At 45.4% G+C, this 22,339-nt stretch overlaps 1 protein-coding gene across 1 annotated transcript; it reads right to left on the bottom strand.

Annotated features, from left to right (window-relative positions):
- Positions 1-4,287: 4,287 nt before the first annotated feature.
- Marveld2 (MARVEL domain containing 2) lies at positions 4,288-21,569 on the bottom strand. Its single transcript, XM_059276270.1, has 6 exons — positions 20,399-21,569; positions 17,551-17,586; positions 10,938-11,083; positions 9,907-10,078; positions 6,520-6,570; positions 4,288-6,114 (listed from the first exon to the last, which is right to left on the bottom strand). Exons 1-6 carry the CDS (start codon positions 21,560-21,562, stop codon positions 5,992-5,994), a joined length of 1,692 nt encoding a protein of 563 aa, XP_059132253.1. The 5' UTR covers positions 21,563-21,569; the 3' UTR covers positions 4,288-5,991.
- Positions 21,570-22,339: the final 770 nt, after the last annotated feature.

Genomic DNA, 22,339 nt, shown 5'->3' with positions numbered 1-22,339 from the left:
TTTTTTGTTTTTTTTTTTTGAGACCCTGGCTAATGTGGAACTCTATGTAGATGAGGCTAGTTTAGAACTCACAGAAATCCACCTGCCTCTGCCTCCTACCTCCAGAGTGCTTGGGATTAAAGGTGCATGCCACTATGCTTGGCCTCTTTTTCTCTTTTTAATATTAGCATATATTAATTGGACAAGATGGTAATTTTCACTATTACATTTTCACACGTGTATAATAATGCACTTTGATGACGTCCGCAGTCTACGACCCTCTTTTGCTTCTCTTCCTCTGGTTGCCATGTTTTAGGCTTTCTATAAAGTGAGTTGTACAGAATGCCCTCCTCCAGCTCTTGTTGAGACCACACTACCCTCGGACAAATATGCACAGTCTGTGTAATAGCAGTTCATGTTTGTTACGTAGTTCTAGCTCAATTTATTTCTCATTTTCGTGGATCTACTGTTGATGGATAGCTAAGTCATTGCCAACTTGGAGTTATTATGAGTAAAACTTGCTATTGGTGCACATTTGTTTTGGCGAACATCTGCACTCACTTAAATAAAACAGTAAAGATGCCAGAAATGGTGGCGAGTGCCTTTAGTCCCAGCACTCCGGAGGCAGAAGCAGGTGGATCTCTGTGAGTTCAAGGCCAGCCTGGTCTACAGAGTGAGTTCCAGGACAGTCAGGGCTGCACAGAGAAACCCTGTCTGGAAAAAAACAAACAACAACAACAACAAAACAAAACAAAAAACAACTCACATTTCTTTTAATTGTGGTTTAATTCCTACCTACCTTTGCTTTCAGTCTTAGGGGGCTGGTAGTGGTGTAAGGAAAGGACCTACTTCTGGAAGTGACTTTCCACATGTGTGCTGTGACACGCATTCTGTGAAACGCACACCCAATCAATCAATCAATGTAATAATAATTTATAAAAAGAAGATAAATTCCTAACAAATAGGACAGCCAGTATTGTTTTGTTCTTTGGCATCCAACCGCTCCATGCTTTGGGAGTGCTCCCCACGAGTGTCAGCAAGATCCTCAGCATACCTGCTGAAGCTAAAGAGGCCCTGACTACTGAGCTCCCTTGCACCCAGAGCCCTAGCTACCGAGATCTCTTGCACCCAGAGCATGGCGCAGGACCTGGACTCCACCGGGCCACATCGCATTCTGAATCTGAGTTGTGCAAACGTCCAGCACTGAGGATGGTAGGGCTGATGATGCACTTGACACGCAGGAGACTCGGAGCTTTTCTCACAAGGTGGCTTACAGATGTGACTTCGGACATCCATCCTCCTGGGTGGCCTCCGTTCTCCACCACCTTCTGCAGTTCTGTAAGACGTACAGTAGATGGTAACACACTCTTTCCGTGTAAGCCAGCCAGCTTTAGTTTCTGTGAACTAGAACTAGGAGCCTTCCCCAGGGGTGGTGTGCTTGTCTAGAGTCCAAGCTGCTCAGAGGTTTGGAAGGATCATCTGAGCCCTGAAGTTGTCAGCCAACCTGGGCAACATAATGGAATCTCATTTAAAAAAAAAAAAAAAGTTAAAAAATCCTTGACTTGTAAGTCCTCCCACAAAAATCCTGCAGTAATTGCTACCATAAAGGGTACCTCTAGGTAAAGAGTAACCTTGTGTGAAATAATTCAACCTGTCTTGGCTAATGCCTGTCACGAGTCCAATACTTTGCAGTAACTTAGTTCCTTCGAAGCATCTACTGGGCCAAGGAATTAAGTCTGAAAGAACATACCTGGAGGTGGGGTGCCTGAAAGCTCCTTATGTTTGGGGCCCCTTTGTCCTTTCACTTATTCCTATTTCACCAAACTAGTGTTTATTGAATACACTTGATTTGTGTAACAAAGAAGATTCACACATAGCTCTACACCTCTACCACGTGGGTTTACGTTTCAAGCACAGTGCATGTACCAGAGCCTGTTTACAAGGATCTTAGAGATAGAAGCAGGAAGACTAAGGGCTAAATTATTTATTTTAGCTGGACAAGGTGATACATGCATTGAATCCCAACAATTGGGAGGCAGAGGCAGGCAGATCGCTGTGGGTTAGAGGCCAGCCTGGTCTAGGTAGTGAGGACCCTAACAATTCTGTAACATTCGCCCTCCTTCCACACGGCCCTCCCCCATCTCTCCTGGTCCTCTTTTTCCCACGGAGCCGGTGCACTTGGATGTGGAGTTCAGAGAACAATGGAGGTCCTTCCTCAGGCTCTCACTGGAGACGGGTTCTCACTGGCCCGGAACTTTATGACTAGACTAAATGAATGGGCCGTGAGCTCCAGGAACCCGCCTGTCTGTCTGTCTTGCCACTGTTGGAATTGCACATCACCATCATACCTTACTATGTGCGTTCTGCAGGCCCAACTCAGGTCCTCACACTCAGGAGACAAGTGCCTTCCTTCCTCATAAAGAAGGAACTGAATCTTCACCCTGTTAACCAGAAAATGTTTCTGTTTCCCCGCCCGCCCGCCCGCTTTCCCCTTTCACAGTGACTAGTATGTTGTGGCTTCAGTCTAGGTGTGTGAATGCCACTGTGGAGATAATAGGCCGAACCAATACACACAGGCTCCAGAGTCCTGATTACGTGATGAAATCGTGCCACCCTTTATTAACAATGAATTATTCTTTGGCTCAAGGGAATGTCTTACCAGTAACCTTACCAAGCCGAAACCATAAAGCCAAACAAACACCAGGGTGCTCCAGCAGTTTACAACAGGACTGCTGTGCTTTGTGTCGCCTGAGCTCATCAGTCAGTCAGGTGGACTTGCTTGAGGCCACGTGGCTTAGACCCAATTCTCAGTCCTTGTTCTTCCCATCACCTGATATGACTATCAAAAACCTCAAGACAATAATATAATGACATTACATTAAAATGAAGTGAATGAGAAGCACAAAAATGTTAATTTCAGAAAAAATTACCTCATCTAGCTTTAGCCAAAAATAAAGCAAAAATCTCACAAATCTAGGTTTTTGGTTTAGTGTTTGAAACTCAGTAAATCAGGCTGGCCTCAAACTCAGAGATCCACCTGCCTCTGCCTCCCAAGGTTTTTGGGGGGTGGGGGGTGGGGGTGGGGGTTTGGTGACAGAGTCTCCCAGCTGGCCTGGGTCTTGCCAAGTCCACCATATACCAGGCTGGGTTCTCCCTGTCTCTATCTCTCCAGAGCTGGGATGACCCAGTTTTCTGGGAACTCACCTACTCTCCTAGCTTGGTTTGTGTTGTTTGTTTTTAATTTTAGCCCTAGTGGGCCTGGAACTTCCTGGGATCCCCCTACCTCTGATTGGGGGCTGGTATCCTAAGTACTGGGATCACGGGCATGCATTTCCAATGGTCTGACCCAAAATTCATTCAAACAGGAGAGGAGAAATATTACGTCACCTGAGCATTGTGACCTACAGGTACTCATGACTTTCCAGTTTCTTTTCTTTTTAAGAAAATATTTATTAGCCAGGTGGTAGTGGTGGTGGATGCCTTTAATCCCAGCACTTGGGAGGCAGAGGCAGGTGGATCTCTGAGTTGAGGCCAGCCTGGTCTACAGAGCAAGTTCCAGGACAGCCAAGGCTACACAGAGAACCTTGTCTCAAAAACAAAAACAAAAGATTTCTTTTTATTATTTTTTAATTACACGTATGAGTGTGTCTGTGTGGTATGTGCGGTGCTGGGGGAGGCAGAGGTGGCAGGTCCCTCTGGAGGGACAGGTAATTGTCACAACCCAATGTGGGTGCTGGGAAGGGGTCGCAGGTCCCCTGCAAGAACAATGTGAGCTCTTAACCACTGAGCTGTCTCCCCAGCTCTCCAGTTTATTCTCTCATTAAAGAAAGTATTTTCAAGAACATCCTTGGGCTGGAGAGATGGCTTAGGGGTTAAGAGTACTGACTGCTCTTCCAGAGGACCCTGGTTCAATTCCCAGCAACCACATGGCGGCTGACAACTGTCTGTAACTCCAGTTCCAAGGGAACCAACACCTATGGCCCAAAACCAATGCATATTAAAAAAAAAAACAAAAAAACAAAAAACATTCTCGGTGAACACAGAAATGTTTGAAAACCAACCAATAAAGAACACACACAAAACAGCAGGTAACTGACATTTTAATACATCTATGCATTGATATAACAAAAAAAAAATCAGTTCTACAGCATCAGTCTTATAACATTATAATTGTAGTAAAATAAAGTTTCACAGAGTTAAATGTCCTTAACATTTAATTTTAATGTTAACCCAAAATTTCTTTAAACGTACAAAATGGCAGTATCTTACATTAAAAACAACAACAACAACAACAACAACAAAAAAAAAAAAAAAAACAAAAAAAACAAAACTGCGTCTTGCTTTGTAGCCAGGCTGGCTTTGAACTTGACATCCTCCTGCCTCAGCTCCTGAGTGCTAGGATAGTGTGCACACGCCACCGTATTTTATTTATTTATTTATAAAGTACTTGTCCTCCTCTCCCTCCTCCTTTTTAAGGATTTTTATTTGTTTTGTGTTTTGAGACAAGGTCTCACTGTAGCCGTCAGGCTGGCCTTGGATCTGCAGGGGTAATGCCAGTTTCACTGACACCCCAACACAAGCTTGGTCCTTCAGCAGCCAGAACTTTCTGGGCCGCTGCCTGCTCCACGTGTTACTTTGGTTTCTCCACTTTGTAAAATCCTCTGGACATCAATTTATGAATTTTCTGAATGGAAGCTATATTAGGGAGAGACCATAATTCCACACAATGAAATTACTGGATGGATTCTGCTGAATAGAAAGAAACCAAAACAGTGCTTTTCTCCCCCATTTTAATTTTTTTTTTTTAAAGACAGGATGTCATATAGCCCAGGCTGGCCTTGAACTCACTAGGAAGCAAAGGATGACTTTGAACTCCTGATCCTCCTACCTCTATCTCCCAGGCATTCAACACAATGTATGGTTTATGCCATGCTGGGACTAATCGCCACGCATGCTGGGCAGGTGATCTATCAACCAAGCGACATCTCCAGCATTAAATTTTTTTTTTTTAATTTTTGATGTTGCTAGGGATCAGGGCCTCATCTATACCTGCCAGGGATTTGTATTTTTTTCATATTAAATTTGAATAACATTTCAGTTAGGGTGATTCTTGGTAAGATGAAGTGTACTAATGAATCAGAGAAGGAATCCAAGTAGACTGAAAGGTGTCATGCGCATGTGCACAGGACAGTCTGGGCCATGGGGCTTGGGGGACACATGCATATGACCCTGGTTACACATAGGGAGGCAGTGAGGGCACAGAAGAGGTCACAAACAATAGTGAAACATCCACTTAAGGCTTCGTGTAGTAAAGGTGACAAGCACAAGACAAAACTACAGGACACGTGGCCTCTGGTTAACGGCTGACTGCAGACTGTGTCTTGAGACTCATCCTGTGTAGCTCATCCACTTCACCAACATGTCCACAGTACTCCCTGCGTGAATGTGGCACTGTATAGTGGCAGGCTCTGTTCTGGATGCACCCACAGTCCTCCTAACTGCCCTCTGAGGTAGGTACCATTTAGTTTCACTTTACAGAAGAAACAGGCACAGAGGATTAATCAGCTTGCCCAAGATCACAAAGTGTGTGACAACTGATCTTGGCTTCTAGTCCTTGTGAAGGGAGGGACATCCCTAGGAAGAATCTCCTAAGAACTTTCCTTAGGAAGAGAAATTCCTAGAGAAATTGAAGGAAGCAGCGTAAACGGAGGAAAAAGCAACATCCGAACTCGGGACAATGAGCTCGTCACTCTCCAGTGACAGGATGTCTAAAATGACAACACATTTGAATGAGAAAAACGTGGACGTGTACACGGGCGAACACGCACACGGTCTCTCCAGTCTCAGTGAAGGCTCTCTCTCAGTGGGTTTGAAATGTTTAAAATCACACCGTTCAACCTCGGACGGGAAACCAAGCAGAAGCTGACCTGGAGGGGTCTGCTTCTCATCCATGAGACCAGCACAGAAAGGCAGTGGATAAATAGTTGGCTATAAAAAACAGTCCCAAGCGGTCTAAGAATAACCTTGCGTATCCCAGTTCATTACTTTATCATATTCTTGGATTCTCTGCTTTATGTGAGAAAGTTTGTTCTTGAGGTAATCACAACGCTCCTTTTTTTCCAGAAATGAAGGATCCTAGGGAAGAAACAGTCATGATTCAGCACCCGCTTTCCTCAGTGACTGACACAGACACATCCTCACACAGAAAACAGCAGATATGATCTGTGTAATTAGAACAGTCACGCTTTCTATCAACATGAAACAGCCCATGCTTTACGGTCACAGAAAAACCAAAGGAAATGTAGAGAGTAGAGAGTTAGCTTTAGTAATCAAAATATGTGAAAAGGTAAGTGTAGGAAGTATGAATAAATGTCTCTCCCATATTTTTTCCAACTCCACCCTTTGTGGAATCTCACAAGTCAATAGAGACTCCATGGAGAGACATTAATAATTTAGTTTAAAAGAAAGCTGAAGTCTTATCAGTTATCACCCGTGTACCAGGACAAGGACACTTTGACCAAGAAAATTGTTTTTACTCACGTTCTTTTTTTTCCTAAACTCTTCATGGATTCTTGAAATTCTCTCGTGTTCCTAAAAATAATATATTTTTATTTTAGTTTAGTGAAAACATGCATTTACTCAAATCATGTCTCAAAGCACACTGGGAATTAGAACAGAAAACTATTTTTGCCAAGCACGGTGGCATATGCCTATAATTACGGCACTTGGGGGCAGACGTAGGACCACTATGAACTCAAAGCCAGTCTGGGCTACAGAGGGGGACCCTGCCTCAAAAACAAACTTTCCCATTTTTTGCCCAAAGCTAGAATGAAAATAATTACACAAAAATATAATTCACTGGACAAACATCTGCACACTAACTACCTGCCAGGCACTGGTCTCTGGGAGTGGAACAAGCACTGTGTGACCCTGGGTAAACCATCTGTCCTAAGATTCTTTTCCCCCTACAAATAATATCCATAACCACCTCAAATGGTTGCCAGGAGGTTCACTTATTTACAATGAGCCTGATAAAGAGCTTGGTACGTAAAAACCACCACACGGGCCGTTACCATCATCTCCACCCTCTTTAGAAAGCGCCTCCTCATGAATCAGGTGTTTGAGTAAGAGGCTGGGGCTATTCAGCTCCTGAGAAGAGCTTATAGAAGGGTCCTTCTAATTTTATTATACATTTTATGATAAATACGAAGATAAGATTTGTGAAGAGGATGACTCTCCAGTAAGTCAGAGGACTACAGAAATGTTGCCATTTATTCTCGAATGCCTTGTTTTTCCTTACACAACTTCCTTCGAGACAAGATCTCACAAATGTTGCCTTGGCCTAGAACCCCTGGGTGCAGGAGCTTCTCCTGCTCGGCTCCCAAGTAGCCGGGACTGCAAACTGTGTCGCCACACACGGCTTTTCTTGCACACCTCCGAAGACCGCTCAACTTGGTGACCCTTTCGGACCTGTGGACCTGCGGATTTTCCAAATGGTACTAACTGACTCACTCTTTCAGCGTTTGCTGGATTTCTCCTGCTTCCTGGAACTGGTGTTTCTTAGTTAACATTCCATTGCTTTAGGGTCAAGGAAATGTCACTAATATACATATACATATACATACATACATACATATACATATATATATCTTAGAGAACTCATAATCAAGAGCAATTTAAACGTATACTATACATATATGATAAAAAGAAAGACTCCCCCCAATTAATGTAGGTTTTCAGAAGAAAAATGTGTGTGTGTGTGTGTGTGTGTGTGTGTGTGTGTGTGTATTCAAATACAATTCAAATACACTCTTTTTGCTATTTATTTATTTATTTATTTGGTTTTTGAGACAGGGTTTCTCTGTGTAGCTTTGCGCCTTTCCTGGAACTCACTCTGTAGCCCAGGCTGGCCTCGAACTCACAGAGATCCGCCTGGCTCTGCCTCCCAAGTGCTGGGATTAAAGGCGTGCGCCACTACCGCCTGGCTCTTTGAGACAGGGTTTCTTGCTCTCCTGGAACTCAATCTGTGGACCAGGCTCACCTACTCACAGAGGTCTGTAGTGGGTAGCTGTTCCAGCTTTGACCTGGAAGTACTACCTCCAGTGAGGCTTCTGGTAACTGTCAAGCCTGCCTATGACCTGCCCTGAGGCGGGGCCAAGATAGGAGCCCTTAAGGCCCGAGATCCGGATGTGCTGGCTCTCTTGGTTTCTGGTGATCCTGATGCTGGATGGTAGACGGAGCAGAGTTCTCCAGAGAACCCAGCTGGACTGCACTTCATCTCTCCCGGATCCTGTAACCTATCCCTTTACTTGTTGTAAGCTACCCCAAAATAAATCTCCTTTTTAACTACGTGGAGTTGCCTTAATAACTCACCCACTAGAGAGCCGCCTGCCTCTGCCTCCAAAGTGCTGGGATTAAAGGCATGCACCACCATTGCCTGGCTCAGATATAAACATTCCTTTTGTCCTTTTGGCATTTTTTTTTTTTTTTTTTTTTTTTTTTTGGTTTTTCGAGACAGGGTTTCTCTGTGTAGCTTTGGTGCCTGTCCTGGATCTCGCTCTCTAGACCAGGCTGGCCTCGAACTCACAGAGATACGCCTGGCTCTGCCTCGCGAGTTGTGGGATTAAACAGCATGTGTCAGCCACTGCTAACTGGCTTTGACACTTTTTTTTTTTGGTTTTTTTTCGAGACAGGGTTTCTCTGTAGCTTTGGAGCCTGTCCTGGACTAGCTCTGTAGACCAGGCTGAAGACATCTTTTTTTTTTTAAGTTACATGATGGACCAGGTAGATGGCTTAGTTGTTCTGTTTGTTTTTTGAGACAGGGTCCTACTATGTAGTCCTCACTGGCCTGGAACTCACTCTATAGACCAGGCTGGCTTTGAACTCACAGAGATTGCCTGCATCTGTCTCCTGAGTGCTGAGATTAAAGGCCAGTGCCACTCATGCCTGGCCACCTTGTATCTTTTTATTTTTCTTTCTTTCCTTCTTTCTTTCTTCCTTCCTTTCTTTCCTTCCTTCCTTCCTTCTTTCTTTCTTCCTTCCTTCCTTCCTTCCTTTCCTTCCTTCCTTCCTTCCTTCTTTCTTTCTTTCTTTCTTTCTTTCTTTCTTTCTTTCTTTCTTTTTTAAGGTTTTTCGAGACAGGGTTTCTCTGTGTAGCCCTGGCTGTCCTGGATCTCTCTCTGTAGACCAGGGTGGCCTTGAACTCACAGAGATCCACCTGCCTCTGCTTCCCGAGTGCTGGGATTAAAGCCATGCACTACCACTTCCCGGGGTTACTCCATACCATTTTTAAAAGAATGTTTCAGAGAAAACTTTCTTTCCTTCCCACAGTTACTGTCTCCACCACGGCTTTCCTCTTTCCTTTTACCCTGGTGGTCTCTCGGCTGTGGCTGTCTAGGGCTTAGCTCTGCTCTCAGCCATCCCCACAGGACTCGCTTCCCTTCGGACTGAGATGGTTGAGGAATGCACTGCCCACGACCCCTCCTGGGATGACTCTCCTTTGAGAGTGCCATTTGTGTCCTTCAATACTCTGACAGTATGTATCTTTGGCAAGCTCATATTTTACTTCAATACGAAAATAAAGTATTTAATAACTGAAGGTAGGGGGGCTGAGGATGACTGTGCTGTCTGCCATACACGAGACCCTTCGATCCCCAACACCAGATAAAGACAAAAGGAAGGCAATGGTAAAAAGACCTTAAGTTATATAATTTGTTAACTGTTTTCTTTTTTGTTTTTTTGTGGCACTGGGATCCGTCCTAAGGCCTTCTGCAGACAGTGATCCACTGTCGGGAATGGAAATGCTGCCTGGCCAACCCTGAGGATCTCAAACACCTTCCCAGACAACAGATAGATGTCTGAGCATCCTAAAACCGTGGGAGTCCACCCCTCGCACTCAGCCTCCTCTCAGCAGCTGTGGGCACTGACCTGGTGGTTTTCAGAATGACGTGGCAGCTTGCTCATCACCGCGTCCAGCTCATTGAACTTCCTCAGGATGGCCTGCACTTCCGCGGACAGCTCTTTGTACTCTGAGAACTGGTCCTGGAACACAGCTTTATAGCGTTCTCGATCGTCATCCGTCCGAATCACAGGATATTTTCTGAGGGAAGAATCACAGATCAGGGTGACAACTTCACCTGCCAGGAGGTCTGTAGCTAGAGTTTTCCTGCCTGGCCCACAGTCAGGACAAATCTCTCTCACCTGCCAATCCCACAGCCTCAGACACGACCAAGTAAACACAGAGATTTATATTGCTTACAAACTGTATGGCCGTGGCAGGCTTCTTGCTAACTGTTCTTACAGCTTAAATTAATCCATTTCTATTAATCTATACCTTGTCACGTGGCTCGTGGCTTACCGGCATCTTCACATGCTGTTTGTCATCGTGGCGGCTGGCAGTGTCTCTCTGACTCAGCCTTCCACTTCCCAGCTTTATTCTCCTCCTTGTCCTGCCTATACTTCCTGCCTAGCTACTGGCCAATCAGTGATTTATTTACTGACCAATCAGCAACACACTTGACATACAGACCATTCCACAGCAGAGGTCTGTGGTGGTATGCTTCCCTAGCACGCTCAAGGCCCTGGGTTCTATCTGCAGAATGGAGAACATTGTAACTTTTACTAAAACAAGCTGAGTAGGTGACATGGGTCAGCTAACCCAGTGGCCAGACCGGGCAGACCTTTCTTATTTTCCAGCGTTACCCTGGATAACAATGACCATTCGTGTAACAACTTTAAGCACAGTACTGTCTTGAGGACAGACTAATAGATGAAGGTCCAAATGGGAGAGCTAGAAAAACTGAGACGGAGAGGCGGGTGGATCTCTGTGAGTTCGAGGCCAGCCTGGTCTACAAAGCGAGTTCCAGGAAAGGTGTAAAGCTACACAGAGAAACCCTGTCTCGAAAAACAACAACAACAAAACAAAACAAAACAACAACGAAAAACTGAGACGGACTCACGCCACGTAGTCAGGCATCACGATGGGCTTGGGAATGTAGCCTGGAGGGATGTGTCCACTCAGGAGTTCAGGGGTCATTTTTGTTGTCCTCAACTCTTTGAAATTAGCTTCTTGGTCTCTCTGTCTGTCACTGGTGGCCACTTCACACTGCAGTAAAAGAGAATAAGAAGTGACGTGTGCTGGGCGGTGGTGGCGCACGCCTTTAATCCCAGCACTCGGGAGGCAGAGCCAGGTGGATCTCTGTGAGTTTGAGGTCAGCCTGGGCTATCAAGTGAGTCCCAGGAAAGGCGCAAAGCTACACAGAGAAACCCTGTCTCGAAAAACCAAAAGAAAAAAAAAACAAGAAGAAGTGATGTGTACAAGGGAGTGGGGAAAGAGTCCACCCAAGCTACTGGGAAAAAAATGAAGCAGAGTAGGAAGAAGACAAGTAAAAAACAATATCATTTAGAGCTCTGTGTCTTATACACACGATGGTGTTCTCGACGATACAGCTGAACAGTCACATCTGGAAGAGGCAAGCACCTCCCACTCCTAATTAGCATATTACAAAAGCAGATGATGAGAAGGGCTTGGTGCTTCATGACTAACTCCAGCACCTGGGAGGCTGAGGCAGAAGGGTTGCTGTGAGTTCAAGGCTACCCTGGGAAGGGGCTGGTGAGATGGTGCAGCAGGGTAAGGGTGTGTGAGAATGCCCCCCTCCCCTCCAGCACAGCTCATGTTTGAATGCTTGGACCCAGTTGGTGGAACTGTTCAGGAAGGATTAGGAGGTGTGGCCTTGCTGGAGGAGGTGTGTCACTGAGGGTGGGCTTTGAGGTTTCCAAAGACTGACTTCACGTTCAGTCTGCTCTCTGCCTCCTGCATTCAGATCAAGATGTGAGCTCTCAGCTGCTCCAGCCAATGTGGCTGCTGCTTCCTGCCACATGCCTGGGCATGACAGACTTCGTTAGACCACTGAAACAATAAGTTTAATTAAATGCTTTTTTTTTATAAGTTGTCTTGGTCATAGTATTTTATCACAGCAATAGAAAACCAACTAATACAAGGTGCTTGCTGTCAAGCCAGAGGACCTGAATTTGATTCCCGAAACCCACAGGGTGGAAAGAGAGAATGGGCTCCTGCACATTGCCTACTGACCTCCACACTCATGCTGTGGCACATGTATGTGCATACATACAAACTAAACAAATGTAAGAAAAGCTAGAAAGTACTTTTTTTTTCTTAAGTGAATGAAGAAGGCTTTGGGTATGGCTCGTTGGCGTTGTGTTAAGGAATATTTGTTTACCTATGCAAAGATGTGTCACATTTGTTTAATTACGTAAAGATGTGCTGCTGTTTCACCTTCCCTGACGAAGGCACCTGATTGGTCTAATAAAAAGCTGAACAGCCAATAGCGAGGGAGAAGGTATAGGTGGGACTTCTGGGCAGGAGGAGGAATTTAGGCTTGGAGGAGAAAGAAAAGAAGACGACAGGGAGACACCAGGGGCCAGCAAGCCAGACAGACATAGAGGAGGCAGGAAAGTAGGGCATACAGAATGGAAGAAAGGTAAAAAGCCCTGACGCGCCGGGCGGTGGTGGCGCACGCCTTTAATCCCAGCACTCGGGAGGTAGAGGCCGGCGGATCTCTGTGAGTTCGAGGCCAGCCTGGGCTACCAAGTGAGTCCCAGGAAAGGCGCAAAGCTACACAGAGAAACCCTGTCTCGGAAAACCAAAAAAAAAAAAAAAAAAAAAAAAAAAAAAGCCCTGACGCAAGACACAGATGAAGAGAAAGAGGTTAAATTAAGTTAAAAGAGCCAGTGGGACGAGCCCAAGCTAAGGCTGAGCATTTCATAATTAATAATAAGTCTGTGTGTCTTATTTGGGAGCTGGCTGGCGGCCCAAAGGAAATGCCACTACAGCACTGGGCTTGTCTGGTGTGCACAAAGCCCTGGGTTCGACTTCCCACGTCCACCACATGAGAAGTAACAAATCAGAGTCTAAGTACAGACTTTTTCAGGATCTACACCCCAGGCAAGAATGGGAAATACAGTTCAAAATAAGAAAATCTGCCAGAAGAGTGTCCCAAGCCTACTTAAGTGGAAAGAGGAAAAAGCAACAGGGGGGACCTGATGTGAGTCGGTTAGAAGCAGCCAGTGTGAAGGGGAGGGGAGTCACACTGTCTTCATTGTCTGAAAGGGAAAGCGAACACTCCGCGTTGAAAGATACTTTCTCAAGGTGTGGTGGCACACACCTGTTCAGCACATCAGAGACTGTGGCAAGAGGATCAGCTTGAGGCTAGCCTGGGCTACACAGCAAGATCCTGTCTCATAGAAACCAGAGGGAAACAACAACACTCCAGAAAAAAGAAAAAAAAAAAAAAGCTTTTCTGACATCAGTCTTTAAGAAGAGCTTGCTCGGACTGTGCAGAGGACAGGGAGCAGGCTTGTCTCACCTCAGGCTGTGAGCGTTCTCAAGCTGTGGCCTTGGGCCTCTGGAAAGCCTACAGGCAGTAGATGGTGGATTAAACCCACACCCTTCAATAAAAATGTTACTTATTCAGGAAAAGGGGAAAAAATGGCTGAGAGAAGGGACTGGGAGAGGTTTCTATCAAAGCCAGCGTTAGGGGCACAGCAGTGGGAGATGCAAAGGAATCTTCTAGAATAGGCCATCAAAGGCAGTTCAGCATTTCAACTGCACTGCACCCAGGACACCAGCCAAGGCTGGTAGATGCCAGAAGAAGGGTCCGGTACATAAGAGGTGAGGTTCAGAGAGGGAAAGTAAACTCTGTAATGTTTGATTTTTGTGATGCTGGAGACCGGACCCAGAGGTTTTGAGCATGCCAGGCTAGTATTCTACCAACGGACTACACCCTAAGCCAAGGTTCACTGACACTTGAACAAGATGCAGAAACCTGTTTAACTAAACGTATACGGCTCACATGCTCAACTGCCCTGAAGTTCTACAAGCACCCTAGAAACAAGCCGGATGAACGAGGCAGGCCATACCAGCCACGGCCGGAGGAAGGTAAGGCCCTGCCTGGAAACCTGGCTGTTCTCTGATACAGAAACTTCTTTCTCCTCTACCAAAAACAAAGGTACAAAGAAGGGTTTTGAAGTCTTGCCCTCTATCGCTACGGCAGCTTTTAAAGGTCCTTTACTTTCCCACTTCCCCGCTTCCGGACTGGTCGTGAGGTTTAACATCAGCCCACTGTCGAAGCCACCGGCTCTTACCTCACCGAATGGCACAGGCCTGAGCTAGTGGAGGTTGCTAACCAGCCCAAGGAAAGGGACCAGGAAAGGGGAAGCTCCAAGCCCACAAGTCACTGGGACCCAAAGCAAACAAGTCGGGACAGAGTAAGGAAACAGGAACAAAGACGTCTGGATGGCGGAGTCCAAAATTAATTACTGTTCTAGGTTAAAAAAAAAAAAAAAAACCTAGGTAAGTACTATTCATTTTATTCATTTGTGTGCTTGTTTTTGAGGGGGGTTTCACTCTACCCCAGACTGGTCTGGAACTCACTATGTAGCCTGGGCTGGCCCCAAACTCACGGCTGTCCTCTTGCTCCAGCCTCCTGAATGTGGGTTACAGGTTTGCGCCACCGCCTGGCTCAAGCAATCCCTGGCATTACTTGCTCATAGCTACTTCTCAGGTTTACCTGTTAATATGAGAAGAAAGCTTTAAGAAAGTGTGGGAGCCGGGCGGTGTTGGCACACACCTTTAATCCCAGCACTCAGGAGGCAGAGCCAGGCGGATCTCTTTGAGTTCCAGGCCAGCCTGGTCTAGAGAGCGAGATCCAGGACAGGTTCCAAAACTACACAGAGAAACCTTGTCTCGAAAAACAAAACAAACAAAACAAAACAAAAAAACAAACAAACAAAAAAGAAAGCGTGGGATTGGGCTCCAGCCCTGGGACGAGCCACACTTTCCTAGTGACAAGCACATTTGCGGGAGGAGAGAGAGGCTGAAGAGCCAAGGTCTAACATGGCCTCTTTCCTGTTTCTTAACTGAAACCCTTTCTGCTAGCAAACACTGGCAATGCTCTACTATGGTCCCAGAGGAAGGAATTAAAGGTCAGGGCAGATGGGTGATGCTACAGAATTTACTATGCCCTTAAACTGAAAGCGGGCTGAGTGGACAGTCTGTGGATTAGAAGCCTGGAGAGCAGATCTGTCCAATGCACACCTGTGCAAGCTCCAGTGTTCCCTGAGTGTGCACACAGGCCTGTCAACCATCTGCAACTCCAGCTCCAACGACCCTCTAATGGCCACCAAGGGCATTCACACACACGGCATACATTCACACACACACACACACACACACACACACACACACACACACACACAAATAAAAATGAATCTTGAGGCTGGAGAGATGACCCAGCACTTAAAAGCACTGGCTGTTCTTCCAGAGAACTCAGATTCCATTCCCAGCACCCCCACGGCAGTTCACAATAATCTGTAACTCTAGTTCCAGGGGATCTGACACCTTTTTCTGGCCCCCATGAGCATGCATGCATGTGGTACACAGACGTATTAACAGACAAAACCCTCATCACATAAAATAAAAACAATAAATCTTTAAAAAATATATTTTAGTCAGGTGAGAGAATGTATACCTTTAATCCCAGTACTCAGGAGGTAGAGACAAATGATCTCGGAGAGTTCAAGGCCAACCTAGTCTACATAGAGAGAGTTCCAGACCAGGCAGGGCTACAGAGTGAAACCCTGTCTAAAAAAAAAAAAAAAAAGTTCTTGCTTCTCAAAATCTCATAGTCTAAAAAAAAATTGTTATGATTAAAAAAATCATAAAATATAAACAATAAGGTTCAGACCAAAACTGAACAGGAAATTCAAGTTCAGAGAAGTCATTTCCACGGGATCAAAGGGCAAAAGCCAGCTGCACTGGGGCCCTGATCAGAGCAGTCTAATTCTGAAGCTGTCGCCTCTTTTCCAGTGTCACACTCCCTCCCAAGCCACTCCTCCAAACCATCCCTGCTATGACCCAGGGGAGAGCAGGTGAAAAATCACACCCATGAAAAGCTGGGGTTATGGAACATTCCGTCAGGTTTCTCATGGGTTAAGTCCAATGGATTAATGGGAGTCCTTCTTAGAATATACATAAGCTTCTTCTGCAGTGATCCATCTCCAGAGAGGCCTTTAAAAGGATGTGTTTGGGCTTCAGCCTCCTTATAAGAGTCAGGGAAGCTGGAGATCGAGTGATTTCCAAAGTAAGAATGTGCATTCCAGCCAGGCACAGTAGCGCACACCTTTAGTCCCAGCACATGGGAGGCAGAGGCAGGCAGAGTTCAAGGCCAGCCTGGTCTACAGAGAAGTTCCAGGACAGCTAGAGCTACACAGAGAAACCCTGTCTAAGAAAAAAAAAGGGGGGAGGGGCATTCTACCATTTTCCTAACTATTCTAGGACCTCTAGCATCTTCCTGGCTTTTTAGGTTGACCCTACTCTTCACTGAGTTCCATTGGTAAATCCCACTGCCGTCAGTGGGAATAACCAGGAAGCCCATACATTCTACAAGAACAATTGGACAAGAACAAGTACTACTACCATGTCACTGTCATATTGCAGCCCAGTGAGATGACCCTGACCAGCCTGGTCCTGGGAAACAAGCAGTTGCAAAGTGGACACCTTTAAATGCCCCTAAAGATGATTTACAAATGGCTGGCTGGCTGGCTGAATGGATGGATGGACAGATGGATAAATGAATGGATTACAGTGATGGGGATTAAGCCCAGGGCCTCAAACACATTAGGCAGGCAAGCATTCTCCCGCTGACATTTATATCGAGGATATTTTGAACATACTTCCAAACATTAGCATTCTGCATACTTTTGATACTAGATCTTGACATTATCTGTTAATGAGTGTTAGCATCATAAAATGTTATTTCCCATATGAAATGTGTGTGTGTGTGTGTGTGTGTGTGTGTGTGTGTGTGTGAACTACCATGCTTAAGTTTCTACCCCTGACTTTTTCCTTCGATGATGGACTGTGATGTTGATGTGTAAGTGAAATAAACCTTTCCCTCCCCACGTTGCTATGGTCATGGTGTTTCATCACAGCAATAGAAACCCTAACAGAGACAATGACCTTGAACTTCTGATTCTCCTGCATTTACCTTCCACATGCTGGGATTACAGTCATAGGCCACTAGGCCCAGTTCACGTAGTGCTAAGGAGGGAATCCAGGGCTTCATACGTGCTAGGCAAGTACTCTAGCAACTGAGCTATATCTCAGCCTCAGGAAGAATGATTTCCATTGAAGGAAATTAGCCAGGCATAGTTAGTAAACCAAGAGTCCCGGAGCACAGGAGGCAGAAGCCGGAGCAGAATGCATTAAAGGCCAGCCTGGGCCACACAGCAAGAACTTATCTCAGACAAACAAACACAGAAGGAAGACCAGCCATGTTCACTTACAAAACATTCATGTAACAAAATGAAAAGGGGGTCTAGGGAAGACCACCTAATTTGATCCTTACGGTATCAGAAAAAAAGCTGGAAGTCTTCATCCAAGCTCAGTATCAGTTTCACACACGGATGATTCTATTGTCAACAAATACACACAAGGGATAAACGTTTATCAAATCTGCAGACAGAGCATAACTTAGTTCATGTTGCTCTTACCATTCTCCTTTTTGATGACAACGATGGGTCATTTACCTGGAATAACAACAACAAAAGAGTTAAAACGATTTCTCACGGGGCTGAGGAGCTAGCTCAGCAGTCTAGAGTGCTTACTGCTCTCGCAGAGACTCACAACTGCCTGTAACTCCAGCGTCAGGGAATCTCACGCCCTCTTCTGGCCCCCACATGCAAGTGCATGTTACACACACACACACACACACACACACTCACACACACACTATATATATATATATATATATTTATATTTATATTTATATATAAAAGCTATTTTGCAAATGTTTCCATCCATTTGCACTTCTAGCCCAATCTCAACGTCCAGAAGTTGACCCTCTCCTTGATGTTCGTTCTCCATACTTGTTTGCCTAGATTTCTATGGGCCAGTGGGGAACAGAGGACAATGGGTAACCGTAGTTCCCTGTTAACCAGGAGCATGGGGAAGATGTGGAGCTATGGGAAAGGTGGGCACTATTAGGCAAGTTGCTTGAATGACCTAGACTTTATTTATTTCTGGTTACTTTATCTTGGGTGATTTGATTGTTTTGTTTGTTTGTTTGTCTTATGAGATACGATTTTGCTATGTAGCCTAGGCTAGCCTAGAACTCACTGCATGATCAGGCTGGCCTAAATCTTGTGGCCATCCTCTTGCTTCTGCCCCAAGTGCTGGCATTACAGGTGTGACCCACCATGACCAGCACTTTGGATAATTAAAAAGATGATATAGTCACTTTATAAAATTAATAGGAAAAAAAAGGCTGTTACATCACCTTCAATAATTCAAGTTTAATCAAATATTGCAAAAAAAAATTATAGAAAGTTTTTAAGATAAACACACTGGCTTACACCTGTAATTCTAACTCTCTGGGAGGCTGAGGCAGGAGGACTGTGGTGAGTTGCAAGCCATCCTGAGCTATACAATCAGTTTGAGTCCAACCTGGGCTACACAGTGAGACCTCCTCTCCAATAAAACAAAATTAGTTGTTGGAGTTCTGGGATTTTTTTTTTCCCAACACAGGGTTTCTCTGTGTAGCTCTGGCTGTCCTGAAACTCAGAGATTCACCTGTCTCTCTCTGTCTCCCAAATGCTGGGATTAAAAGCATGTGTGCCACCACCACCTGGCACAAAATAAGTTTTTGCTGAAGGAAAAACATTTAAAAAACAAAAACAAACAAAAACAAACACTCTTGAAGTGCTGAAGTACATTTTTAGAAGTAACTTTGTAAAATTCACGCTAGAACATTCTAAGTATCTCGATTAACACATAAGTGTTATAAAAAACCATTTGCAGGGCCAGACGTGGTGGAATACACTTTTCATCCCAGCAGAAGCTGAGACAGGCCTCAGAGATCTCTGTGAAGTCCTGGTCTACACAGTGAGTTCTAGGCCAGCTGGGGCTACACATTGAAACCATGTCTCAAACAAACATACAAACATCACATTCATAAAACGTGCTCCTAAAGGGATGGCGTTTAAGCTTGACTTATACATGTGCAATTATATAGACTCTAGAAGGCCAGGGAAAGTAGGAATGCAAACATTTACAACCTGGTCAACTTAATTAGGGACAAATTAAAGGCAAACAATACTTTCAGTGGAATAGGAGGTTCTACTGCACCTCCTGGAAGACAGTGAAATATCAACTTATTTCAGGGCATACAGAAAGTAGCACAACATACCTAATGTTTGCTACTGTCAAATAATTTTAAATGGAATTTTTTACATGACCTTATCCACTAGATATCACCATCATTTTTCCTCTATGTTATTCTCATTACTTATTTTTTCATTGTTATTTTTAATAAGTAAAAGCCAAGGAAGGAAAACAAATGCAGTAGTTTCTTATTTTGGAATACAGACCTCTCCAAAATAATGACGAACCATTAAAAGCCACTAGGCATGTTTACCACAATTCAGTCACTCAGTGTTTGTTTTTAAAGCAAACACAACCACCCCATTCATTCTGTTTTTGCTTTTTAAGACAGGGGCTTGAAAAGGAACCCAGGCTGGCCTCAAACTACACGGCCCAGGCTGGCCTTGAACTCACAACCGTCCTGCTTCAACTTCCCAACAGCAGGGGTTACAGGCTTAAGTCACCATTCCCATTAGCTATAGTGTGTGTGTGTGTGTGTGTGTGTGTGTGTGTGTGTGTGTGCACTGTTGGTGTTGGTTTATATGCCTACACATTACACACACGTGGAGGCCAACCTAAGGGGTTAGTCCTTGGGTGCCGTCCACCTTTTGTTTGAGACAGGGTCTCCACTGGCCTGGAATTTTGCCCCCAAGGGCCAAGCTAGATAGCCCTGGAGCATCAAGGCATCCTCCTGCCTCCACCTCCCACCTCCCAGCCCTGGGAGTACATGCATGCCAACAACTCTGTACTTCTTCCAGAGATCGAATGACTTCTTGCTCAGGTCCCCATGACTGAGCCCCCCGCCCCCCCCCCGCCCCCCCAGCTCCTTAGTCTTACTTAGTGTTACTTCACTGGGACGGGGAGGGAGTACATTGTATTTAAGTGAGTACTTCCTTCCTGGGAGTGAAGTATTTCCCGGGTTTTTATGAAATTCGATCTTAGGAAGGAATCAAAGCTGTTCCTGAACCAGCTTTGATGATGAGACACTTCAGTGAGCCACCACAGCGGTGAAGAAGGCGACTTGCACATGCGCGGTAGGGCTATCCAAAGTAAGCCGCTGAGCAGGGACTCTTGAAATCCGGCTCATTTAAACGCAGATACAGATCTAGGCTTTGACAACAGCTTCGAGGCTGTTGTATTTTCAGCAGCAACAGGAAAACCAACCAACGCCAAACAAAAGGTACGGAGAAGTCACGTTACCTCCTGCTGCTGCTCCATGTGCTCCACGTACTCCCTGTGTCTCCGTGCAGCCTCATGCCTCCATAGCTTCAGACAGACCAGGGCGCTGATGAGGTAAACTATCATGGTGACAAACAGAAAGATCATCGCCGCTATCTGACCTCCTTCTACCCGGCAGAACACGGCATTCATGGGCGTGTTAAATAATGGATAGTAGCAGAGTCCGCCTCGGTTGGTATCGTTCACATAGACGATGGCCGCAGCCATGTACAGGATAAACAGGGCAACGTTAACTCCAAACTCCGTCAGGGGCCACCAGTTGGAGTCCAAAAGAATGGTGCGGTAATACATGGACATGCCAAGCACCAGAACAATAATAGTGGCGATCCAAGCCAATCCGGCCACCACGAGTACAAAAGGGGTCTTGGGGCCGCTGTAGTAATAACCCCCGTATGTGCTGCCCAGGCTGCCGAGACCTCCCGCGCCGTAGGGCTGTGAATATCCAAACAGGTTGTACCACTCGTTGTCCTTGTGGATGTAAGCTGTGACACAGGCGAAGACGCCAGCCCCCAGAAGCAGCTCTGCCACACCCAGGATTCTCAGCAGGCCTGCCCAGGACTTCATGTAGGCGTACCGCAGGTTGTACTCCTCCACCTTCTCGCTGTAGGTGCGCGCCGTCTGCGTGCGCCGGTCTAGGGATGCACAGGGGTCCTGGGCAAACATGGCATCCGCCTCTTGCTGGGAGTTAAAGGTGCCTTCTGACCCTCCGGAGGGGCCTTTGTAAGAAGAGCTGCTGGGTGGGAGGTGGTTTGGTCTCGCTGGAGAGGCCGGAGGTGAACACTCCACACCATCGGAGATGTATCTGATATCAGTCACCGGTTTATCCCATTCCGGGTCCCTTTTCTTCCCTCTGAAGAAGTTCTTCCAGGAGTCGGGGACAAAGCGCCGGACCGGCTTGAGGTCTGGGGCTATGGCTGGTTCCTCTGTGTCACTTGAGTAGAAGCTCGGGCCGAATGGTGGCTGTAATGGGAGAGGGGGAGGCGGCAGAGGATCCGCGCTCACGGCCAGCTCACTGCTGTGCAGGGACTGGAGGGTTCTTATGGTACCATCTGGACGAGGCATGTCCCCTGGAACCTCACTATAGCCCCTGTCCCGAATCCTGGACCTTCCATCACTTGACGACATTTGTGATTTTCACACCTGTGACCAAGACTAAAGTTATTACTTATGTCTACTTACTTTATCCTCCATAAATAAAACCCAGGTATTTTATTCACTTAGTTGCAAAAAGGATTCAGGAGGCAAACGTGATTATATCCAAGTACTATTGCATATAAAATGATAAACACGTTTTAAACACATGTACCAATTAGATCATCCAGATACATAGTTAAGTATTCTATGCCATTGCATTTTAAGTGCAATAAAAAATTTAAATATTAGTTTTGAATTTTATATACTAAAGCATTTAAGTCTACTTTATGTATGAGGCCTATGGACAAAATATATATAAAAAAAAAAACCCAAAACAAAAAACCCCAAAACTTAAACAATACAGAATGCTAACACATTTCCAAGTACAATTTTCTTTAGACATCTAAATCAAAATATTTAGTCTGAGTGTGTCAAGTGGTGGTGGTGCATGACTTTAATCCCAGCACCTGGGAGGCAGAGGCAGGTGGACTTCTGTGAGTTTGAGGCCAGCCTGGGCTACAAACCGAGTTCCGGGGCTGTTACAGAGAAACTCCGTATCAAAAAAAAAAAAAAAAAAAGGAGTCAGCATACCAAAATTTGATGGGTCAGCAAATACTCTTCATATTTTTTTTTTTCATAGCTCACATTTGCTTTGGAATGGCCAAGAAGCCATTAGAGCACTCTTTAGACACAGCAAGCATGTGGCCTTTCCCTTTCTAATCAAACAAGTTAGCTGAGGGGTTAGAGCCACGGCTCAGAGATTGAGAG

Source organism: Peromyscus eremicus, chromosome 11, assembly GCF_949786415.1.
Source record: "Peromyscus eremicus chromosome 11, PerEre_H2_v1, whole genome shotgun sequence".
NCBI lineage: Eukaryota > Metazoa > Chordata > Mammalia > Rodentia > Cricetidae > Peromyscus > Peromyscus eremicus.
The sequence above is the reverse complement of the archived record's forward strand: the minus strand, read 5'-3'. Positions and strand labels throughout refer to the sequence as shown.